The sequence below is a fragment of the Lytechinus variegatus genome, chromosome 9 (genome assembly GCF_018143015.1).
Source record: "Lytechinus variegatus isolate NC3 chromosome 9, Lvar_3.0, whole genome shotgun sequence".
NCBI classification, from domain to species: Eukaryota; Metazoa; Echinodermata; class Echinoidea; order Temnopleuroida; family Toxopneustidae; genus Lytechinus; species Lytechinus variegatus.
In genome coordinates, this window is record NC_054748.1 from 24,035,511 (window position 1) to 24,057,739 (window position 22,229).

The following is a 22,229-nucleotide window of genomic DNA, read 5'->3' on the forward strand; positions in this document are numbered from 1 at the left end:
AGTATCCAAGTATCACTAAACATCTTGTGCGAGTTATAGTAGTTTTCAAAGTAAGCACTGCTGCTGTATTGAATCATATGATGCAGGTGAGACCGCCAGAGGCATTCCACTTGTTTAACCAATTGTTTCCTAGCCGGATGAACCAACATAAGTATTTTTTTTAACCAATTGTTTCCTAGCTCTCGGTTCTGTTGGATACATCCAAGGTAGATGCATCTCTGAAACCATACCTTCCTCTTTATCTGGAACTCTTGTTTGAATCTCCCATCCTAAGGGATGGAGGTAAGTGGTTCCTTATATTGGCTGAGGAAGGAAGGGGGGGGGGATGTTGCATAACCCTTTTAGGAGAGGGTCATTGTTCGTGATTGATAATTCCTTTTCTTTTTCATAACAGAGGGTGAGAATTTTGCTTCCTTGAAACATTCTTTATTTTTACTTTTCTTTGCAAAACAATGCCTGCAAAAAAGAAAGAAGAAATCAGTAAACTCAAGTTTCTGAATGTGTACTCTCAAACTTCTAAAGTGTGTTGTATTGGATAATAGGTATTGCCTCTTTTTTTCATAAGACAGGGGAGGAATTGTGCTTACTTGAGAGGACCTTTTCATTATTTAAATTATACTTATAATAATATAATAAGTTCTTACTTATAAAGTCTAATAAATTCTTACCCCCCCAAAAAAAAAATAATCAAGTTTTGGAGTGTGCACTCTCGTACTTCTTCATTGTCCTCAATCTTTTGACTTAGACTAATGATCAAATGAAAATGCATACACTTTCAATTGCATTCCGTTTGAATCCAAGTCAGAAAATGTTCAATGAGACTGAAGACAACAAAAATATTCCTGGCTAGTCGAGCAATCTGTAAAAGAGGGAGGGAGACAATTTTTTTTTTGGGGGGGGGTGTCATGGTGTTCTCGGGGATTTTACTGTCAAGGATATCAATGGCAATGGTGATGATAAAAATTATTGTGGGCAACAAGTTGATTGGAGCTGTTGTGACAAGTTGTTGAGCCTACTAATACACAGAATGGGGGGAAAAGGGAAAATAATACACCGTGGTCAAGGGGGCGGGGGGGGGGGGGGTGGGGAAGGGATGGAGAATATTTACAAGTGCAAACCCCATTGATATTGGTGCATCACAATTTTTATTTTCCTCTTTGTTGATTGTAGCTGTTGTATCTCACGAGGATGTGATCACTCAGTTAGCGGCTGATACGCTAGCCACCAGGTCATCGCTTGGGATCAGGGGTAGCAGGTTCAGATGTGGAAAGTTTTCACAGGTTGCTAGTATTGTCATCAAGGTGAGATGATTGTACAGTAAGGATGATGGTTATGTTACGCATAAAGGATTCCATTTACCCTATAAGCATGTTTTTGCAGTTATGTTTCACTTGCTGTAAGGCCATTGACTAGCATTAAAGAGAAATTCCATTAGTTGCAGTAAACACTGATTTCATGAGAAAGTCTGTATATCATCGAGGATCTAGATCTGGTAAAGTTACATTAACTGAACTTTGTGAAATCTTGAAATCTACGCTGAAAAATGTTCACACCGAAGATCCCTAACACAGATTAGCACACGTGGGACAATGTATAATTATTGCTTAGAGCGTCGGGCCCGACGCCCTTCCCGAATCCTGTGCTTATTTGCTGATTTCTCAGCAATTACACAATTTCTTCCAGAATCCTTTGGCACATATGTTTTATTTATACAAACAGACACTTTGTGGTCATTGGATTCTGTACGAACTCATTTTGATATCGTTACCAAAACTAGCATTTACCTTTAAGGAAAACCTAAAATATCAAAATTTTGTTGACATTGTGTGCATGTTATGTTTGCAGCAGCCTTTCATCGCATGGAGAAATTATCTTAGTTATTATTCCCAAATAGTTATGAATGATTCAAGTGCAAATTGTGCAGGTCAATGAAACCTCTTTAACGGCTCCAAGTTAACCACAACTTTTGATCAGCGTTTAGAAACCCAAGCTCAGAATAAAGGCCATTTTGGTCATGTCTTACAAAGAGTGCCAATTTATCCAGTCAGTAGCAACTATGGAAAGCCTGCGATGCAAACATCAATTAAAATTGTACATGCATCATTGTCTTGACGAATCTTGTTTGCTCGTCTTTGTTTCCAATGGGACAGAGGTACATATCAAATATAATTATGACATTGACAGATCGGATTGATCAGATCAATCGCAACTCTTCTTGGTATGGATGCTATAAGTTTGCTTGTGTTTTCTCAAATTTTTCTCCTTACCGTAGGTGGAGGAGGAGAAATACAGCAAGGGTGTGCAGTGGCTTCAGGAAATTCTGTTCCAGGTTCAGTTCACCGCCGACAGGATCAAGATTGTCGCACAGAAGATGATCAACGATGTCGCCAAGCTGAAGAGAGACGGCAGGACGGTGGCGCTCACGGTTCTCAGGGATATCAATTATTCACCAGGTTAGGTCCTTTATTCTAACTACTGCACCTGCTGTAATGATGATGATGATTTTGATGATGATGATGGTGATGATGTTGATGATGTTAATGATGTTGATGGTGAATGATGGTGATGATGATGACGATGATGATGTGATGACGATGATGAAGATGATGGTGATGGTGATGATGATGGTGATGATGATGGTGATGATGATGAAGTTGATGGTGATGATGATGACGATGATAATAATATTCCGCATTTATATAGCGCTTAATACTTCGGAATGACCTCTCTAAGTGCTTTACAGACATATTATTACCCAGGTCATCGGATCCTTGCATGCCTGCATACAGTGTATGCACCTTCTCCACTCCCTGGGAGCATTCCAACAAGAGTGATAGTGATCATAGGGTTCGTAGTGATGAGAATGATTGATGATAACAGTGGTGATAATGATGATAACAGTGGTGATAATGATGATAATGATCATACTGCTATTTATAATCCTCTGCTGATTGATAATTCCCCTGATGAAGATTATTTTCTTTTTTACTTTACAGAGAGTAATCACCATGTTGCGTCCATGATAAGACAGCAGACGTTCCTGACCAAACTACTAGATCAACTTGGCCAAGACCCATCCACTGTAAGTTCACATAATTACTTTTAAAAGTCTTTAAAACCAAGGTTAATTTTCACCTTATCATCATAGATCTAGAGCCCAGTCAGTACATTTACATGATTAAACTTTTATTAGTGAAATCATAAAATGTTAGCTGAAAACTGACAGTTATGATCACTAACACAGAAAATTGTATATGTGGTACAGTGTATTAATAATTATGATGGAATTCCTTTGTTAAGTTTGCTCATTTCTCAGCAATTGCACATTTTCTTCCAGAGCCCTTTGGCACATATTTTTATCTAGTTAAGCAAATACTTGGTCGATATTTTTATTGGATTCTGTTAGAAGCCATTGAGATCGTTACCACAACTGGCATTTCTCTTTAATCAAGCAAGGCCGTGTAAAATTTCATTCAATAGCTGTGACAATCAAGTTGCCTTTGAAATAATTAGCTTGATCATATTCACCAACCCAACAGGTCATCAAGAACCTCAACTCTCTCCGTGACCTCTTGACCTCATCTTCAAACGTCAGAATCCATATGGCAGCCAACATGAAGAAACTGTCAGATCCACAATCTCCATGGCAACAGTACTTCATCGAGAAAGGAGTGAAGGCAGCAGAAAAGAGGTAAGCTTTTTTTTTCAGAATTTTTTTCCTTTGCTTGGAATGGTAGTAAGGCCATTAAAAGAGATCTGTGTTTTTGGCGAAACAGGAAAAGTTGTGTTTAGTCTGGTCCTAGATCTTATTTCTTTTGTGCACGTCCATGACACCTATAAAGGAGATCGAGGGTTGGTCAGACACAATGGACTTCTGCTCACGCTGTTGACAATCTCATTCAGCAGCACTGAATGCATTCAAGGAATTAATCCTGCCAGAGACCTACGGTATTCACCTCGTCATATTATTCGTAGAAGTACAGTCTGACCTCTCTTATCTGGACATGGGACCAGCGCCAATCCGGATAAGGGATTTATCCAGATCTGGGAGGCCCAATATCAAATACATGCAGCTGCGCTGCTGGCTGCCTCCCCAGGCTAACGGTGGTAGCTACAAGTTATCTATTGTAGTGGGAATACAGCCAGTATTCACTGCAGTGTCAGTGCAAATTATAGGCGGTATTTTTACGGAAATGAAATCGATCGATGGCCAAAACTGTTGGATAATTTACCTGCTAAAATGATTGAGGTATACATCAAGCATACCTCGAAAGAAAGAGAATGACTCAATGAAACCAAGTTTTACAATTAGATCATCGCAGCGGGTATCGCAGCTTTGCAATGTCAGAACATGTTACACTGAGTGTAGGCTCAAACATGATAGATGGTGCTGTCCGTATTGAGGCCTAATGTTAGCTAGCGAAGTGTAGTTATGTTAAATATAGTGGAGCTCACCATGATACACGTGTCACAAGTTCCGTCTCGTTATTAATTCTAAAATTCATTTGATCTTGATTCAGCTCTGAGGGTCCGCAGCTGTCCTTACAACTGAGAGACAAAACCTCATCTAAGCCCAATGGTCAGATCGTTGGTGTGGGTTCCGTGGAGTCGGCTTTCTTTGTCGCAACTGTCCCTTGTGTTGACAGCTGTGCGCATCCCGACCTACCGGCTGTGATGGTCTACATGGAATGCCTTTGTGCTCTTGAGGTAATGAAATTAAGTCAAATGAGATGATGATGCTGATGAGGACAGGGGATTGGAAGAGGGGGAGGAGGACGGGGAGAAGAGGAAGGGGAGGAAGGTGGTGGTGGTGGTGATGGTGATTAAAATAATTGGACTAATTATAATTGTGATTAACCCTAACTAGGTTACTAGGCCAGGCTTTTTTGGCTGTTCTGTGGGGGGGAGGTTGATTCAACCCCCCCTGAGATCTCGGCCCCCGATCGCGCGTGCGCCGCAAAAATTTGCACGCTGGTAGTGTGCGATGTCATCTACAAGGCTGTATGGGAAAATTTTCCAAAATAATGAGATTTTATTTTAAATGAATTAATTATGCTAATTTATGCATAAATCATACTCTTTGCTCTAATTTACTAAATAAAGCTCCTAGAATGCTAATTCTTGGTAAAAATATTCTTTGTAGCATCCTTAACAATCGCAATTGAAAAAAAACTTCGGTTTGGAAATCAATTTCTTATGTATTTTGTTGTTTTATGAATTTCTTAATGTATTTTTTCGTTTTTTCAAACTTTTGTTTTTCTTTGTTTTTTTCACCAGATTTATTGCACAACCTTTTTGAAGCATAATTATGCTATAATCAATTGATTTCAGCTGTTTAAAGTAAAAATAATCACATCTTTATAAATAAGATGAGAAAACTCAATTTGCATTGACTTTGTACACAAAATCATGTTTTGGAACAATTTTTGGTCTGACATGCCTTATGAAATGTTGCGTAATTTCGTAACCGCGTACCCGGTCCTTGTAAATTTGGTCTCAAAAGATGCGTGAGACTTAAAACTATAAACTCTGCGAGTGGCGCGGTCAAAAAATTTCGCGCGGCTGAATGATTACAGAAAATGTTGAGGGGGGGGGTTGATTCATCCCCCGGCCATTTTAGGGTTAAAATGAATATAATGGTAAAAAGGACGATGATGGTAATATTGATGATGATACAGATGAAAATATTGGTAACGATTATTGGGATGATGTTGATAATAATGAGGAGGATGATTACAATTAATATAAGGTTGAGGATTTTGGAATATCATGTTCATGGTCATCATGATTATTCTTTACTGCTGCTGCTTACGGAGAGCAATACCTCTAGTACAACTCATTCCTCCAGCCAAACACAGAATATGCTCTTGATTCAAATCCCTCCATCTTACATGATTTTCAGGGTCCTATGTGGCGTCAGATCAGAGGGCTAGGTTTCGCCTATCATTACAGCATGTACATCCGACCCGAGGAGGGCTTGATGTACTTCCAGCTCTTCAAGTGCACCCATGTCGTCTCTGCGTACAAACAGGCCAAGGAAATCGTGGTATGTACCTGACAAAAATTATTTTTAATTGTCTCTGCCTGGCTGGGTACTCACATTCCTATTTTATTCATGATTAAATTATTAATACATATTTCAGAGGATCCCTTTAGAAAGTACATATATGTTCATTTATTTTATGTTCATAGGCAGAGATGCTGGCACGCAACAATACGATGTTATTCACGTTGTACATTTTAGCTTGGCCGTGCCACATGACTTTTTGTTAGACAATATTGGCAGTTCCGGCAATTATTTGTTATTTTCTTTGTATTCATGTGAAAAGTTCTAATGCTGTCAAATCATTCTGGCTTGAGTAGTCTGTTGAGTAAAATAAAAATGGAGGAAATCGAAGACAAATATACAAAACGATTGAACATATAGGGTACTATTGCCCATATATTTGCTTCCAGAAACCAAAGACAAGTTAAAAAAGTGATTAGCTTATTAATGGGATTGTCGAGAGGAAAGAGACAAAGAAAAAAATGATTCATTTACTTTTGTTTTTAGGAGGGATATCTCTCTGGAAAGACAGAGTTCCACCCCGGTCAAGTTGAGACAGCGATAAGCAGTGTCTTGTATGAGATCATTGAGAGAGAAGAGACCGTTGCCTCTACTTCTAATGAATCCATGATGAACTATCTCCGAGGGGTGGACCAGCATTACAACAGGTAGGTGATAATAACGGGCATTTATATAATGCCATATATCTAGAAATAATCTACTATTATTACCCCAGCTTTAGCTCGAGCTGCCTTCCATCCTCAGTGCATTTTAGGATTATCCTTGGTTGGTACCCATTCAGCTCATCTACTATTATTACCCCAGCTTTAGCTCGAGCTGCCTTCCATCCTCAGTGCATTTTAGGGTTATCCTGCTTGGTACCCATTCAGCTCATCTACTATTATTACCCCAGCTTTAGCTCGAGCTACCTTCCATCCTCAGTGCATTTTAGGATTATCCTTGGTTGGTACCCATTCAGCTCATCTACTATTATTGCCCCAGATTTAGCTCGAGCTGCCTTCCAACCTCACTCCTCAGTGCATTTTAGGATTATTCCTGCTGGGTACCCATTCACCTCACCTGGGTTGAGTGCAGCACAATGTAGGTAAATATCCTGCTGAAGGGAAACATGTCTTGGTTTGGATTTGAATCCACGCCCCTACAATACTGTATGGTAAATTTACCATTAAAGGGGAAGTTCACCCTGAAGAAAACTTTGTTGTAAAAATAGTAGAAAAAATAGTAAAAAATATTGGTGAAGGTTTGAGGAAAATCTGTTAAAGAGTAAGAAAGTTATTAGAGTTCAAAGTTTTGGATATGTGACGTCATAAACGAGCAGCTGCCCCATGTGTTATGTAATATAAAATGCATGAATTTCAAATTTTGTATGGTTCCTGATGACTTAATTTTGTTTTCTATTCATGATCGGGTGTAAAATGATTTGTCTATTGATGTACAAAAGGTACAGTGAAAACCATTTTCAATTTTCTGAGAAAATGACATTTCACTGATTTTTTACCATTCGCTATGTAGAAATGCTGCTCGCATATGACGTCACAAATCAAATAATTGAAATTCTAATAACTTTTTAATTATTTGATGAATTTTTCTCAAACCTTCGGCAATATTTTTTATTATTTTTTCTGCTATTTTTACAATAAACTTTTTGTCAGGGTGAACTTTCCCTTTAAGTCTGCTTGTCCAAAATATGAGACAAATTTGATAGCTTGTACTAATTGTACTTTCTTATAACTATAACTTTAAGTGTAATTTTACTCGTAATGCCCACACCCATTTCCAAAATAAAAATATACCATGATGCTCAAGTATCTGGCTAAAACTACTCACATCAGAGGAACATCAATAGAACCCTTATCAGGGTTTGGTATTACTGTAATATGCCTGTCAGTTTATAGTGTGGTCCCATATGTTGTTCCTTGTGTTTGACAAGAAAAGCAAATGGTAATGAAATGAATAACGTATCAAGTAACTCTCAATTACTGAAATCAATCTTTGATGTTCTAAATAAGCATTCGGACAATTGTTAAATACTTAACCCTAAATAGACTGGGCTATTTCGACACCTAAGAAGACTGGGGGGGGCTGATTCAGCCCCCCTTATGATCTTGGCCATCGATCGCGCGATCACGACGAAAATTGGCACACACCTTACCCATGGCATTATCTACAAGACTATAACATCAAATTCTGCAAAAAATCTCATGTCTCATTAATTATGCTAATTTATGCGTAAAATCATAAGTTTGCTCTAATTAATAAAATAATGCCCCTGAAATGCTAATTTTTGTTTCACATACTCTAGATAGGCATCTGATCAAATTTATTCAAAAAAATTTCAAACATCACATTTATTTTCTTATGTATTCTATTGTTTTCTAAATTTCTTATGTATTTCTTTGTTTTTCGACTTTGTTTTTTATTGTTTTTTCAATGGAAATTGTTGGGGACTTTATTTTGACCATAAAAAAGATAAAATCAATTGATTTTAAGCAGTAAAAGGAAAAATAATGATACATTTATGAATTTTGGCTAAAAACACTATTTGCATTGGATTTGTACACAAATTCACGTTTTTGAGTAATTTTGGGTCTGCATGCACTTACGAAATGTTGCGTAATTTCGGAACCGCGTACCCGGGGGTCACAATTTTGGTCTCAAAAGTTGCGCGAGACTTGAAAGTAAAAAGTCAGCGAGCGACACGGTCAAAAAATTTCGCGCGGCAGATTTATCGCGGAAAATGTCGAGGGGGGGGCTGAATCAGCCCCCCCAGTCTTTTTAGGGTTAAGGACTACTTCCATGTACACACCGAAATTAGATTTCTATACCAGAAGTTGAGCTTCGCTATGTTACTTCCAAGAGTTATTTTTCAAACTTTAAACTTTCTTTATCCATAACATAGGGAGCTACTGCAGAAGATCTCGAAAGTGACCATAGAAGACTTGAAACGAGTTGGACAAAAGTACTTCAGCCTGCTCTTTGACCCTGCCAAGGCGAATTGCGCCCTCTGTTGTCAGTCGTCGAAGGTGGATGAAATCAAGGAAGGCTTCAAAGCGTAAGTGTGTTCTAGAAACTGAGCTCCGTCCAATAGAGTACCAAAAGGAATACTTCCTAGGCCCCTTCTTGCGAAGAGTTGCGATTGATCCAATCGACCACAACTATGGAAAGCCAGCAACGTCAACATCCAAAATACAAGTTTGTTTAGAATATTTTCGAGGTATGATATATATTCATATACTTCTTGAAAACTTGGTGTGCTTCTCTTTTTTAACGAAGGATATTGTGCACTTATCCTGAAGAAAATATTATTACATTGATGGATTTCGGTATACTAGAAGTTGATTGGATCAATTGTAACTTTGTGTAAGACGGGGGTCCTGATCAACCTTACCTGTATGGAAATCCATCAATGTCATTTGTTTCTACATGAAATATGCACAATGTCCTTTTGTAAACCAAGAGCACACTAAAAAGTCAAGAAAACAATGAATTTTAAATCATATCTAGAGAATATTGTGAGCAAACGTGCCTTTTACAGGGGTGATATTCCTCCGATTTGAATCGAATTTCTGATTTTTTTTCATCAAGGCATACGATTTTTTCCTTCATTTTTGCATAATTTTGAAAATCCCTACCGTCGGAGGGGGGATACCCCCCTCAGTCGCTTCGCTCCCTCGCTTAACCCTAAAAAAAATCAACCCCCCCTCAACATTTTCTGCGATCATTCCTCCGCACGAAATTTTTTGACCGCGCCACTTGCAGAGTTTATACTTTTTAAGTCTCGCGCATCTTTTCAGACCAAATTTACGACGCCCGGGTATGCGGTTCCGAAATTCACAACATTTCTAAAGTGCATGTCAGACCCAAAATTGTTCCAAAACGTGATTTTGTGTACAAAGTCAATGCAAATTGAGTTTTCTCATCTTATTTATAAAGATATGATTATTTTTACTTTAAACAGCTGAAATCAATTGATTTTAGCATAATTATGCTTCAAGAAGGTTGTGCAATAAATGCGGTGATAAAACAAAGAAATACAAAAGAAATTCATAAAACATTAAAATACATAAGAAATTGATTTCCAAACCGAAGTTTTTTTCAATTGCCATTGTTAATGCTACAAAGAATATTTTTACCAAAATTTAGCATTCTAGCTTTATTTAGTGAATTAGAGCAAAAAGTATGATATATGAATAAATTAATAATTAATTCATACAAAATAAAATCTCATTAATTTGGAAAATTTTACCATACAGCCTTGTAGATTAAATCGCACTCTACCAGCGTGCAATTTTTTGCGGTGCTCACGCGATCGGCAGTCGAGATCTCGGAGGGGGGGTTGAATCACCCCCCCCCCCGCCACAGAACAGCCAAAAAAGCCCGGTCTAGTCAGGGTTAAGTAGGTTTATTTTTTTTTCAAGATTGAATATCACCCCTGATTTCAGATGTGGGCATTGTTGGCTTTCCATAGTTGTGGTTGATTTGATCGATTACAACTCTTTATAAGACGGGACCGTGGTATCACATTGCAATTTGCTCCACATTTGTTTCTTTTTAAGATTGCTACACATAATTTCCTTTGTGTTGTAATTTGTTTTAAATTGGACTGTACAAAAGATAATTGGACGCTCTTCTCCAACAACTGGAAATGCTAATCAAATTTGAGAAGTAACATTATCCCCTGCTCTAGTTGAAGAAAAATCAGGACCAGGAAATGAGACACAAAGAAGTGGAGACATTTTCATCATATACGCCTAATTTGCTATCTTTCAATGATTTCTAATTCGAGATACTTACATATATTCCAAGAAAACAAAGCAAGAATTCAACAATGAAAAGCAAACAAACAACAACAGAAATATAGCTGGTGTTGGATGCACAAACCAGACCATCTTATAGAGAAATTGTCAAACAAAAACTACATTATTCAGTAACTCAATGACATGGCCTCAATTTTTTCAAAATGGCCCATAAATTTTAAGAATGAATTCTTCATACTTCATTCTTATCAGATAGGCATAATGATATAGAAGATAGTAATAATAATAATTATGATGATGATAATAAAATTAATAACTGGATTTCTCAGGGAGTTACAAAGCACTGCTTTTCATCCTGGCTTTATCTCCACTGCCCATATAGGTGCTCAAAAGCATTCAAGGAATAAGGAATTTTTTCATACGAGGTACCCATTCACCTCACTTGGGTTGAGTGCAGCACAATGTTGATCAATTTCTTGCTGAAGAAAAACACGCCATGGCTCGGGGGAAAAAACAAACAACATGTTTATTTTTCTGTCCACTTCCTGTTAAGAGAGAAACAATGATCAGTTGATAGTAATAATATCGTCTGAATTTTCTTTTATTTTTGGTCTCTCTCTCTCTCATTGTTTCCTCAGATTCAACCGTAATCTGACAATTATGGCTTCGCTTGAAGAAGGTCTACAATGATGTCGTAGGTTTCCATGACAACGGCTGAAGATATTGTGACAATTATGTTTGATTGCTCGTAGATTCTGTAAGAGTAGTATGTAATTGCTCATAGATTGATATTTTCTTCCTGTGAAGATAGACCCTTGAAATAAATTACATGATTGATTCCATTTGTTTCTTGAGAATGAGGAGTAGTTTGTTTTCTTGGCTGTATTTTTTGCAAAGATGGCTGCCAAGGATATAGTTGCTATTTCTTAGACAAACTACCCAGCTCAAATTAGTGTACAGTTATACGAAATCAGTTTGATGTGCTCTGCAGAGCATTCTAGGATTTGTCAGACTTTTTAGCCGACAAATTCTGTTTTATTGGTTCCATGACATTTGCTCTGGCGATCATTGCTCCGCTCTAAATTTCACGCACTAATTGGATGACCAACTTTAAACCTGGGTTTAACACTATACCCTACCCTGAACCTAACATAAAACCCTCTTGCAACCCTAACCCTACATCATAAATGAAAAGCCCGGAACAATTGTCGCAGGAGCAAAGGTTGCATCACCATTTTATCTGACAGTTGCCATAGTAACTCTGTTTCTCAGCCAATCCAATTCAAGGAAAGTTCTTAGATCTGACAACTTATCAGTCCAAAAAGTTGAGGAAACGCTCCCCTGGAGTTATCTTACCTGATATTCTGTGGAGCGTTGTATGCAGAGTTTTGCCAGTGATTTTCACTAACATATGTTATAAGCTACTGAAATCCTTGCTTTCTGATTGGATGAGAGCAAATGAGTCAGTGAAAATCCATGACAGATGTTATAAGCTACTAATCATCCTTGCTTCTGGTTGGCTGAGAGAAAACTAGCCAGTGAAAAATCAGAGACAAAACTGTTTGTGAAACACTCCCCAAGCTATAATTATGAATGTGATACAATGGTATGTAATGGTACTTGTACTTTCAATTGAAATAGAAGTTAATATTTAAAATTGCAAGTAGATTTACTTGATATAAGAAACAGGAATTATGAACAAGTAATTGATTTCAAGGGCCTGGTTATAGTTGTTTCCTTTTCAATGTCCAGGAAATTTCACTAATAGGAATCTGTGCCTTTTATGGCACAACATGTATGTACATGAAGTAATATTATTTAGTATTTATGCAAAAAAGCGTATCTCTCAAAGAGATAGATATATAACTCAGCAAAATGCTGCATTTTTTTTTTCATTTCTGATTTCCTGTTTCCATTAAGAAATAGACCAAAATAAGGTTGTGCTTGAAAATAAATGCATGTCCTTCATTGTTCATTTTTTTTGTATTTGTTCCAAGCAGTGGCCTTTCACCTTTGTCGTTATTTCTAATTTATTCAAGCACAATATGCATGTGGCATATTAAACCTGTCAGCCAGATGTTGTTTTCAGTTGCATTTGCTTTTTATTGTTTGTTGTGAGCAATATTTTGTTGAAACAAATATGACGATGAAGGATTTGGATGTAAATGAGTCGTTCTTTGTACATGTAACTAGAGACAAGTGGGATATTGCAATCAACCTGCGTTCAATTTCAAATCAAGCCCAAGTCTCAAAATCAAGTTTGTTGATAATTAAAAGAGACTTGAGTTGCAATTTAAGACCGATCAACTACAAATTTGTGTTTAATCAAAGGATTTGCGCATGATTTTGGGTGTTACACGACATTTACAATTGAACTTAGTTTCTTCTACACCCATACAAAGAGCTTGATATTTCAAGCTCAACCAATAAAAATGATTTTTTTTTGTTAGGCTATGTTTTTGCTTAGGATGTATAAACCTTAGTTCTTCATTGCCTTCTGCTTTTCTGACAATCATAATTTGATCAAATTACAGTCAAGATTATACTTGTCATGCAAGTCACTCAATATCCCAAGAGTCTAATTTTCATATTGTATATGGCAATTGACTTGAAAATGAACTCTAGTAATTTTTAAGTGCAATTGGGGCACATTTTTTTATAAAAATGTAGAGAAAGACAGGTAAAATGTTATTTCATATGAGTCACTACGAAAAAGAGATATATATTTAGTGGACTTTAACTTGTCAGTTTCTTTTTATTCCACTCGACTCGTTCTGAAACATACAATTGAAAAGGTATGTTTTTCAGTAATTGTGATATACTTAGTAATATTGATTTTCTTTCTCAATTATTCATGCAATGCTTTGATAATGCACTGCATCATAACTAGTAAATATATGCTGAAATATTAGCAGAAATGGAAAAAGTAACCTAGTCAATTAGCATTTCTTTTTTCGGTCTGTCCTTTGATAGTAGTGATTTTATTTCAGTTATCAGTGATGTTGATGATGTTAGTGAAATTTTTACACATTTATGCATGTGTTCTACTTTGCATATAATTATGGCTGAAAATACTTATTACTAACTGAGGTCTTTTTGATTATGAATCTTGTAATCAGTCTTTCAAGAAATGATTTGACTTTAATTCTGTGATACCTGTTTTGCTATAGGCATTTGGATATTTGCCACATTGCATTGTGCAATTTAGATGTGTTTGATAAAGTCTTGTATAGGCATGGAGGTTTTGTAATGTTTATATGAATCTTTTTTTTCTTGATCTATACACTGTCATTCTTATTAACAGGGATGCCAGTTTTCAGGCAAAAGCCTGAATTCAGGCTCTGGCAATTTATTTCAGGCCATAGTTTTAGCATTTTGTGTACAAAATATTGTATTATAGGTGATTTTCAGGCCCTCTGATCAATTCCAACTGGCATCCCTATTATTAAGTAGATTGTTATCTGTTTATTGTTCTGCTGTTATATTTATTTTATTTCTGAGAATTATGGAACACCTTGATAGCCATAGCCTTATATTTTGTATTTTTTTGTAATATATATAAATGCCCAATAATCTTCATAATGGAAGGATAGGATAATGAAAAATAACTGAGAGCAAAGCACATAACTCAATTACTAGTGATAAAGGTGTCCGGCTAGAGTTTAAACGTTCAACACTGCACTGCACTGGTTTGATTCTCACTCATTAGTTGATGACATTGATATATAATTTATTCCATTGAAAATGAACATTATAATACAGACTTGAAATTCAAAATAAAGAGTCAATGTTCACTCTGTACAGCAGATTCAATGCTGACTTGACAAAACAACCAGTTGGCCTTTTGAATATTTTGTTCTGAAATGATAGTCCTATGTAGTATACATGTATCATTTAACTGGGCAAGTAATATATTATTTTTTATTTTTATGGATGAAAGTATCAACCAAAATCCTTAATACTAACCTTGGATAAATCCATTCATTTGTGCCTCTAGCAAGTGAGAAATACCATTGACTTGATAAAAGATGAGAAAATAGACTTGATGTTTGGGGCCAAATTAACCTTTTGCGTATTTGATGAGACTCGGCCATAAAAAACAGATTTCTACGATGTTGAAATTAATTTAATTCCAATTCCTGAAGGATACAATCTACCCGTTGCATCAACTCATGACAAGAAACATTGGACCTATCAAACTTAAATTTATTTACTTCTATTCCAAATATGCATCCTATCTATGCAATATTTTGTTTTTAAACATGCCCCATTTTACTGGAATATTATGCATTTAGTTGCTTATCTCCAATGTGGCATGAGAAGTGATTACTGGAGTGTGGTTCACTAAGAGCTGGGCCCCTTCTTACAAAGAGTTACGATTGATCCGATCAATAGCACCTATGGACGGCCATCAACATGTACAGTATTATACATGTTTGTTCAAAATATTTTCTATTCATTTCATTCATGTATATTCATGCATTCATTGCTTTCTTGAAAATTCACTGCGCTTCTCTTCGCTTACAAAGGACATTGTGCGAATTTCCTATAGAAAAAATGACACTGATTGATTTCCACAGAGTTACGATTGATTGCATCATTGGATCCATTGTATATCTTTGTAAGATGGGGCCCTGAAATCAATTGCAAGAGAAAATAAAATTGATTTTATGATATACGATTGGTGAATTCGGCACATGAACCAGTCATATTGGTATGATATGAAAGGAATCCGTTAAAAAATTTTATATTCTGGGCCCAGTAATGTAAGGCTAAGTAATCGACCGTGGCCTTATTTCAACAATTGATTGCAATGAATATTGTGTTTGATCAGTCATAAAATAATCAGCACCTCAAATCGCTAAGTTTTATGTAACAGGGTCCAGAAACAAAATGTAAAGATTTGTTTTTAAAAAAAGGGAAAAGAAAAACCCATGAAATTTAAGGAGGTCTACAGGTCCACTTTCGGATGTATATGAACAGAGAGCATTGACCCCGTATACATTCGTAATTCCAAAGCTTCGTTATTCCGAAGGTTCGTTAATCCGAAAAGGAAATGAGGTTCGTTGTTCCGAAGGTTGGTTAATCCGAAAACGAAATAAGGTTCGTTGTTCCGAAGGTTCGTTTATCCGAAAACGAAATGAGGTTCGTTGTTCATTTCGTTTTCGGACTAACGAACCTTCGGACTTGCGAACCTCATTTCGTTTTCCGATCAACGAATCTTCGGAATTACGACTCTCATTTCGTTTTCCGATTAACGAACCTTCGGAATTACGCCACAAATGTTAGGATTAACGAACCGTTTTTCGTTTTCGGATTAAAGAACATCGAGGTATAGGCAATTTACGTGTTTCGGAATTACGAACCTTCGGAATAAAGAATCTTCGGAATTACAAAGTATAACCCATTGACCCATTGCCTACTAGAACCAACTGGACCCTGTATTAAAGTCTATGGGAATTACAGAATTCAGGAGTCAATGGATTTTTAAGAAACAACCTTGAAGATTGAAAAAGTCATATTGTTTGTGACAAGGAAAGTAAGAATATGGGTTATATTTCTGTGCCTTTTGTACACCGAGTCTCTGCATTGTTGTGTGTGAATGTCATTCTAATAATACAGCATTAAAAATAAAAGATTAATATGGTTTGTTGTTTGTCATTCGGGGAGGTCCAATTTATTTCGAGGCGCTTGGACAAGTATTTTCAATTTTTTTCTCAAGTATGGGTACCTGTTCGGTCCCCTCACCCTCCCCCAGGCCATTACTGGTTTAATTTTGTCTGTACCACTAGTCTGTATTTTAATATATAGTAAAAAAGAAAGTTCCTGTTGCTGATTTGTCAAACACATTGGTCCGGTGTTAAATGAATCTGTTTATAAGCTGCACATGACTTTATACATGAATGGCCAATCTTTGACTATTTACGGGATGCCCCCAAATTTTCTTGTTTCAACAAATTGAAGGGAGTGAATATCTTATTTCCTGTAACAGTAATCTAATTTAGATGCATCATATACTTTGCATTAAAATGCTCGTAAATAAACAACGACAAATTTTATCTGTAAAGACTGGATTTCCACTTACGTATTGGGAATATAAAATGATTGGAAATCTGACTTTGCGCCGAAGAATTGGTCTCCTAGCTGGCTTCTGTTACGTTTTGTGAAACTTTGAAAAAAAAGGAAGGGGCTTTCTAAAAAAAACATTTGGCATATGTCACCTTGCATGTAGTGTCCATGGTTTCCCAATTCTTTTAAAAAAGGAATAGGTTTACTAAATCAAAACTCAGAAACAGTTGGTTGTGAGTTTCATTTTATTATCTAAATCTATATACTTGTACAAGACTGTAACAAACTGAATGTGCAGTGATAAAGTAGTAGTACACAATAACATCATCATACCGTGAAAAATAAGTTATAAAAAGAGAAAGAAAATTCTTCAGTTCAACATGTATTTTCAGCAATATTGCACATTTATAAAGAAAGAAAAATGTGGTAGTTGAAATTTTGTATATACTTGGTAAAAAAGGGATCAAACGTACATATTTGTTTCTTTTTTTCAAGTTGATTTTCAGTTCCCTATTAAGGCTGTTTGATATAGAATATATATAAAAAAAGAATATAAATTTAGGATTATTTTTGGAGATACACTTGTAAAGTAGGGCACGAGTACTCAATAAATCCCCTTTTCCTGATGAAACTTGGTTGTCTAAATGTCAAATGAAAATAGATTCATAAAATAACATTTTATTCGCTTACTCAGCACGAAATGGTGGCGCATATAAGTAGAAGCGTATATAAAATGCAATGATTAGCTCAGCAACTTCGCTCCGTAGTTTACAACTATGACGTTCGCAAAGTTTTTATACATTAATGTTGCCTTTTATTTAAAAAAGGGGAAAAGTTACCAACATACAACCATTTTGTTCATCTAGATGTTTTTTTTTCTAAGAGTAAGATCTAAGCGAAACAATCTTTATTGTAATTATGTCGTTTCGACATTGAATGGGATTGAAGAATTAATGGCATTTTTTTTCTACGCACAAGCGTACTTCAGAAAGGGGCGGGAACCGGGGGGGGGGGCACTCAGTATATAATGCATAGTGGGTATGTGCCGCGGAGGGGACCCCTATTTTTACACTCAAATTTCCGTTCCAAGGCATAGCATTTTTGTCTTGTTGAGAAAAAACAAAGAAAGCCGCTCCAAAGCATAGCATTTTCTTATCGAGAAAAAAGAAGAAAGAAGTCCGCTCCAAAGCTTCGCATATTTTTCGTTACGCCGTTCCGGTCGCATTGATCTGCTACAATGAGCTGCAGTTTTGGTGAAAAGCGGCCGCAGAGCACTGTCCGACCATCGTCTCTGCGCGAGCGCACCTGGCGGCTAGCTGCATCATACACGCATGCCCGTTCCATAGGGATGCATACGCACTCACACGCTGGCGATCCGTTCCAAGGACCCCCGTTTTCACAAACATTTGTGGTTCCAAAACCCTTTCCGAGGGCCCTCCTTTTTACAATAAGCCCGCTCCAAGGCCCCCGTTTTTTGTCTCGCCCGCGGCACACCTCCACCACTTTTTTGGTCGAGTGCCCCCCCCCCCCCCCAGGGGCGGGACATTTCCGGAGATCATTTTATCTCTTTGACTCGGTGACGAAGTCACTATTGTTGAAATTTCTGCCTTCTAATTTCTATCAATGTCATATGCCTACTCTTTCATGGAAAATGTAAAAAGAAAAAAATATTACGTCAAAGAGCAAACATAACACGGATATACAGTATCATTAAATAAAAATGAAGAATTTCCCTTCATAATAAACATTTTAGGCACAATATCATTTCGACAATGATGTATCATGAATGAAATATATCAATAATGTGCGAAGTTTTGTTCATGTAACCATGGTAACTACACTATATACACAATCTAAAATCCATCTCGTCAACTTTACACCATCAGATAGTGAAAATTGACAGAACTCCTGCAACGAATACTACCAAAAAAAGGGCACAATAGGACTATAATAATTGCTCTTGGTAAAACATAAACGATTGTCAGACTCGATTGAAAAAAAAGTGATTTAAAGAACAAATTGAATTAAGCACCATTATCTTGCTTATATTACAAACAAAAGTAATTAAATAATAATAATAATAATAAATACAAATGACAGAAAATTAGGAACCTGTCGTAGAAAAATCTGCATTTACACAGATCTCAAAAAGTCAATGCAAGTCTAAATATTTTTTTTTCATTATACGTGTACAAAAAGGTGAAGACGACCTATTATTATTTTGTGATTTTGCATAATAATGTGGGGTCCAGCCACCCCCCCCCCCAAAAAAAAAAAATCTAAAAGGATCCGCGGCCCTAAATTGTGTTATGAAACATAAAAAAAATCAATTATGACCTGATCAGTTGTTATGAATAATAAACCATTCGCGCAATCACACTTGTGAACATGAACAAACGACCCAAGAATATATACACATACCTGTATACACAAAAGCAGTATAAAACCATAATTATAAAGAAGTTTGAACCCGTTCTTTATCTACTATTTCACTGTATTTTTAAATCGATTACCTGGCCCACCCCTCCCTTAAATGGTCAACTATATTTCAACAAATTGACACGCGTTCTCGATATTTAGAGAGAATGTACTTTTTACGCCCTTTTCCGAGGGGGTGGGGGTGTTGTAGCACCTCAGTTGTAATCCCCGTAATAATAGACTTGTGCATTTCGGGCTAATATTTCTCAAATGTTCATATTGATATTGTTTCTAAAAGAATCCATATGCCCGAGCTGCACGCATTTATGGCGGACTTTCCTAGCGCCCGCTCTACGGCGGGTATCATGTCGAGGCTTCCCTTCTAAACGCCCGTAATAACGGGAGAATTCCCGTCATAACAGAAATTATCCGGATTTCCCGATTGATCAGGGACGCGCATGCGTACGGGTGACCACCTTAAACATACGAATCAATTTATATATTATCTCTTCATAATAATGAAATGCAGTGTTTTCGAAACATTAAATAAATAAACAACTTTATATAGATACTCTCAAATCAATAACCATTATTATGTTGTTTTAAGCCTTCTATTACTACGCTCCAAATGCTATAATCTATTCCCTAATCCACAGCTCCTCTTGGAGTGATATGGAACCAATCCCTTTGGACTAAAATGTGCATCTTTTTAGATATGTTTACTCCAAAAGGGATAAAATCTACTATCAAAAGATGAGAAACTCACTCCAAAAGGTGTGTAATAAATATACCAGATTAGCTCATTGTATTCAGTATGTACTATATATTTTTTCCATTGGAATAATTATCTCTATCTGAATTATGATAAGTACAATGTTTCTCCTTCATTTATCTCCGGTAAGATGTCGGAAGATAATTTTATAAAAATATATTCTTTTTACCCACATTGATCAACATGCTCTTCAAAGAATGGAAACAAATCGCTGACATTAAGAATTAAAATGCAATAACTTTTGAGTTTGATAACAGGAAAATATTTCAAACAAAATAATGCACAATCGAAGATGAATTTCGATTTCAAGCTTTCAAACCAACCATCGATAGATTTGAAAAAAGCACACTGTATAGATCTATAGGCCTTTTTTTAAAGTATCGAAATAACATGATTACTGTCAGCTATGTGCAGATCTTATTTTCGTCGTCAGGTCGCTTTGAAATACTTTTCCCCTATATTCGATTTGACTATAGTGAATAGCTTGATTCTAAAAATGACAAAATGCATGACTAGATATAAGAACTGCATCGATACTTAGAGTCATTTTGACTAGTTTGTTCTAGTCATAATATTATGACGCTATACTTTCTCACTGTCACCATTACACCGTCCTCATCCGGGAGCTTCTCCCTATACATTACCGTCATACAGATTCATATAAACGTTTAGAAAGTACAGCATCTCTGGGATTTACATCTTAAAAGCACCCCATTCAACCTATAGGCTGCAATTTGAATGGCATGTCACCTTTTAAAGCTTGCTATCATAATTAAAGAGGACATTGTGATCCTACAAATAACGGAACGTTGGAAATGCATATTAATAGATATAATGGAGTGTTGCAAGAAACTTGCGATCAATTGCAAATATATTTTCTGTGAGTCCTTAAATCAATCATATGTCTTGCAATTAATTGCAAATTTGCGATTGGGCGCTGACATGATCTGGCAACAAGGAGTCTAATTTGGTAATATCTTTCTGTTATAGAATTGCATCAGAATATTTGCAATTGATTGTAAATATTTTCTTGCAACAGACCCTCTAACGTGTGGTCCTTAACTCATATTCTTTGGTACATTAAACGAAACACGGACTAGTCGAATTTGTCGTTTTGCGTGAAATCTGCGAAAAGAGCTCTTCCTTTGAGTAAGGTCTTGAAGGTGATACCGGCCAAGATGGAGTAGAAATAAAGACTTATGATGATCGCCATTACCATGGTAACCACGACTAAGAGGCTAGGGAATGAGAAGTGGTTCGTATCCCAGAGTGTAAACCAGACAACTGAAATAAAGAGGGAGAGAGAACAAAAATGATGATGATTAAAGAGGTACTCCAACCTAACAAGGGTAAAAATTAAAGACTGAAGGCTTACGGACACATACCACTGGAACTTCCAGATAGGTAATTGATGAAGATTTTAAATGATAAATAGCACTTTTACATGATATTTTGGAGAATATTTTCATTTGCTATGCATTTAAGCATTGGCGGTGATCGAGGGGTGGGGGGCAAGGGGTACGTGCCCCAAGGATTTTTTTTTGTACAGGAGCCTATGTGAGAGGGTTGTCTTGTTCCCCTCCCCCTGGACAATATTCTCACGAAATCACCACCTATGCATATGAACGAGCCGATGTCGTCATATTTCCATATTTTTATTGTAATGGTTAAGTACAAAATCCCTGACATGGCACCACCAACCTATTCAAAAACATTAAATTTTATACAAGGGACATTGAGATAGTCAGAAGTAATGAGTCCTTGCAAGGCCATCATCAATTCTCACGAAATCACCACCTATGCATATGAACGAGCCGATGTCGTCATATTTCCACATTTTCATTGTAATGGTTAAATACAAAATCCCTGAAATGGCACTACCAGCCTATTCAACAAAATTAAATTTTATACAAGGGACATTGAGATAGAAGTAATGAGTCCTTGCCAGGCCATCATCGTTTTCGGAAGAACTTTCCAGTCTAAATATGTCTCGGAGGGCAAAAAAAGAATCAGCCACCATTTCAAAGGCACGTACTCTTTGGTCTGACAAATCCCCCCCCCCCCCCCCTCTCCCCCAAATGGGGAAGAGTCCACCAAAGTTCTGTCAGGGTCGAGGGTAATCTGTCTCATGTGTGCCCAGGTTATG

General features: G+C 36.6%; 2 protein-coding genes across 6 annotated transcripts in view; one reads left to right on the forward strand and one right to left on the reverse strand.

The window, feature by feature from the left end:
- The window catches only part of LOC121421482 (uncharacterized protein C05D11.1-like), a 29,926-nt gene extending 14,202 nt beyond the window's left edge, over positions 1-15,724 (forward strand). The window contains exons 12-21 of the mRNA XM_041616204.1: positions 180-282; positions 1,171-1,301; positions 2,273-2,453; positions 2,997-3,082; positions 3,540-3,691; positions 4,521-4,707; positions 5,903-6,046; positions 6,554-6,714; positions 8,967-9,119; positions 11,463-15,724. Of these exons, the coding sequence (XP_041472138.1) occupies positions 180-282; positions 1,171-1,301; positions 2,273-2,453; positions 2,997-3,082; positions 3,540-3,691; positions 4,521-4,707; positions 5,903-6,046; positions 6,554-6,714; positions 8,967-9,119; positions 11,463-11,514 (1,350 nt within the window). The 3' untranslated portion in view covers positions 11,515-15,724. The remainder of the gene's footprint in view (positions 1-179; positions 283-1,170; positions 1,302-2,272; positions 2,454-2,996; positions 3,083-3,539; positions 3,692-4,520; positions 4,708-5,902; positions 6,047-6,553; positions 6,715-8,966; positions 9,120-11,462) is intronic.
- A 3,776-nt stretch (positions 15,725-19,500) lies between these two features.
- The window catches only part of LOC121421483 (tumor protein p53-inducible protein 11-like), a 37,351-nt gene continuing 34,622 nt past the window's right edge, over positions 19,501-22,229 (reverse strand). For all 5 annotated transcript variants that reach the window (XM_041616206.1, XM_041616208.1, XM_041616209.1 and 2 more), the window contains exon 7: positions 19,501-21,367. In XM_041616206.1, coding sequence (XP_041472140.1) covers positions 21,180-21,367 — 188 coding nt within the window. In that variant the 3' untranslated portion in view covers positions 19,501-21,179. The remainder of the gene's footprint in view (positions 21,368-22,229) is intronic.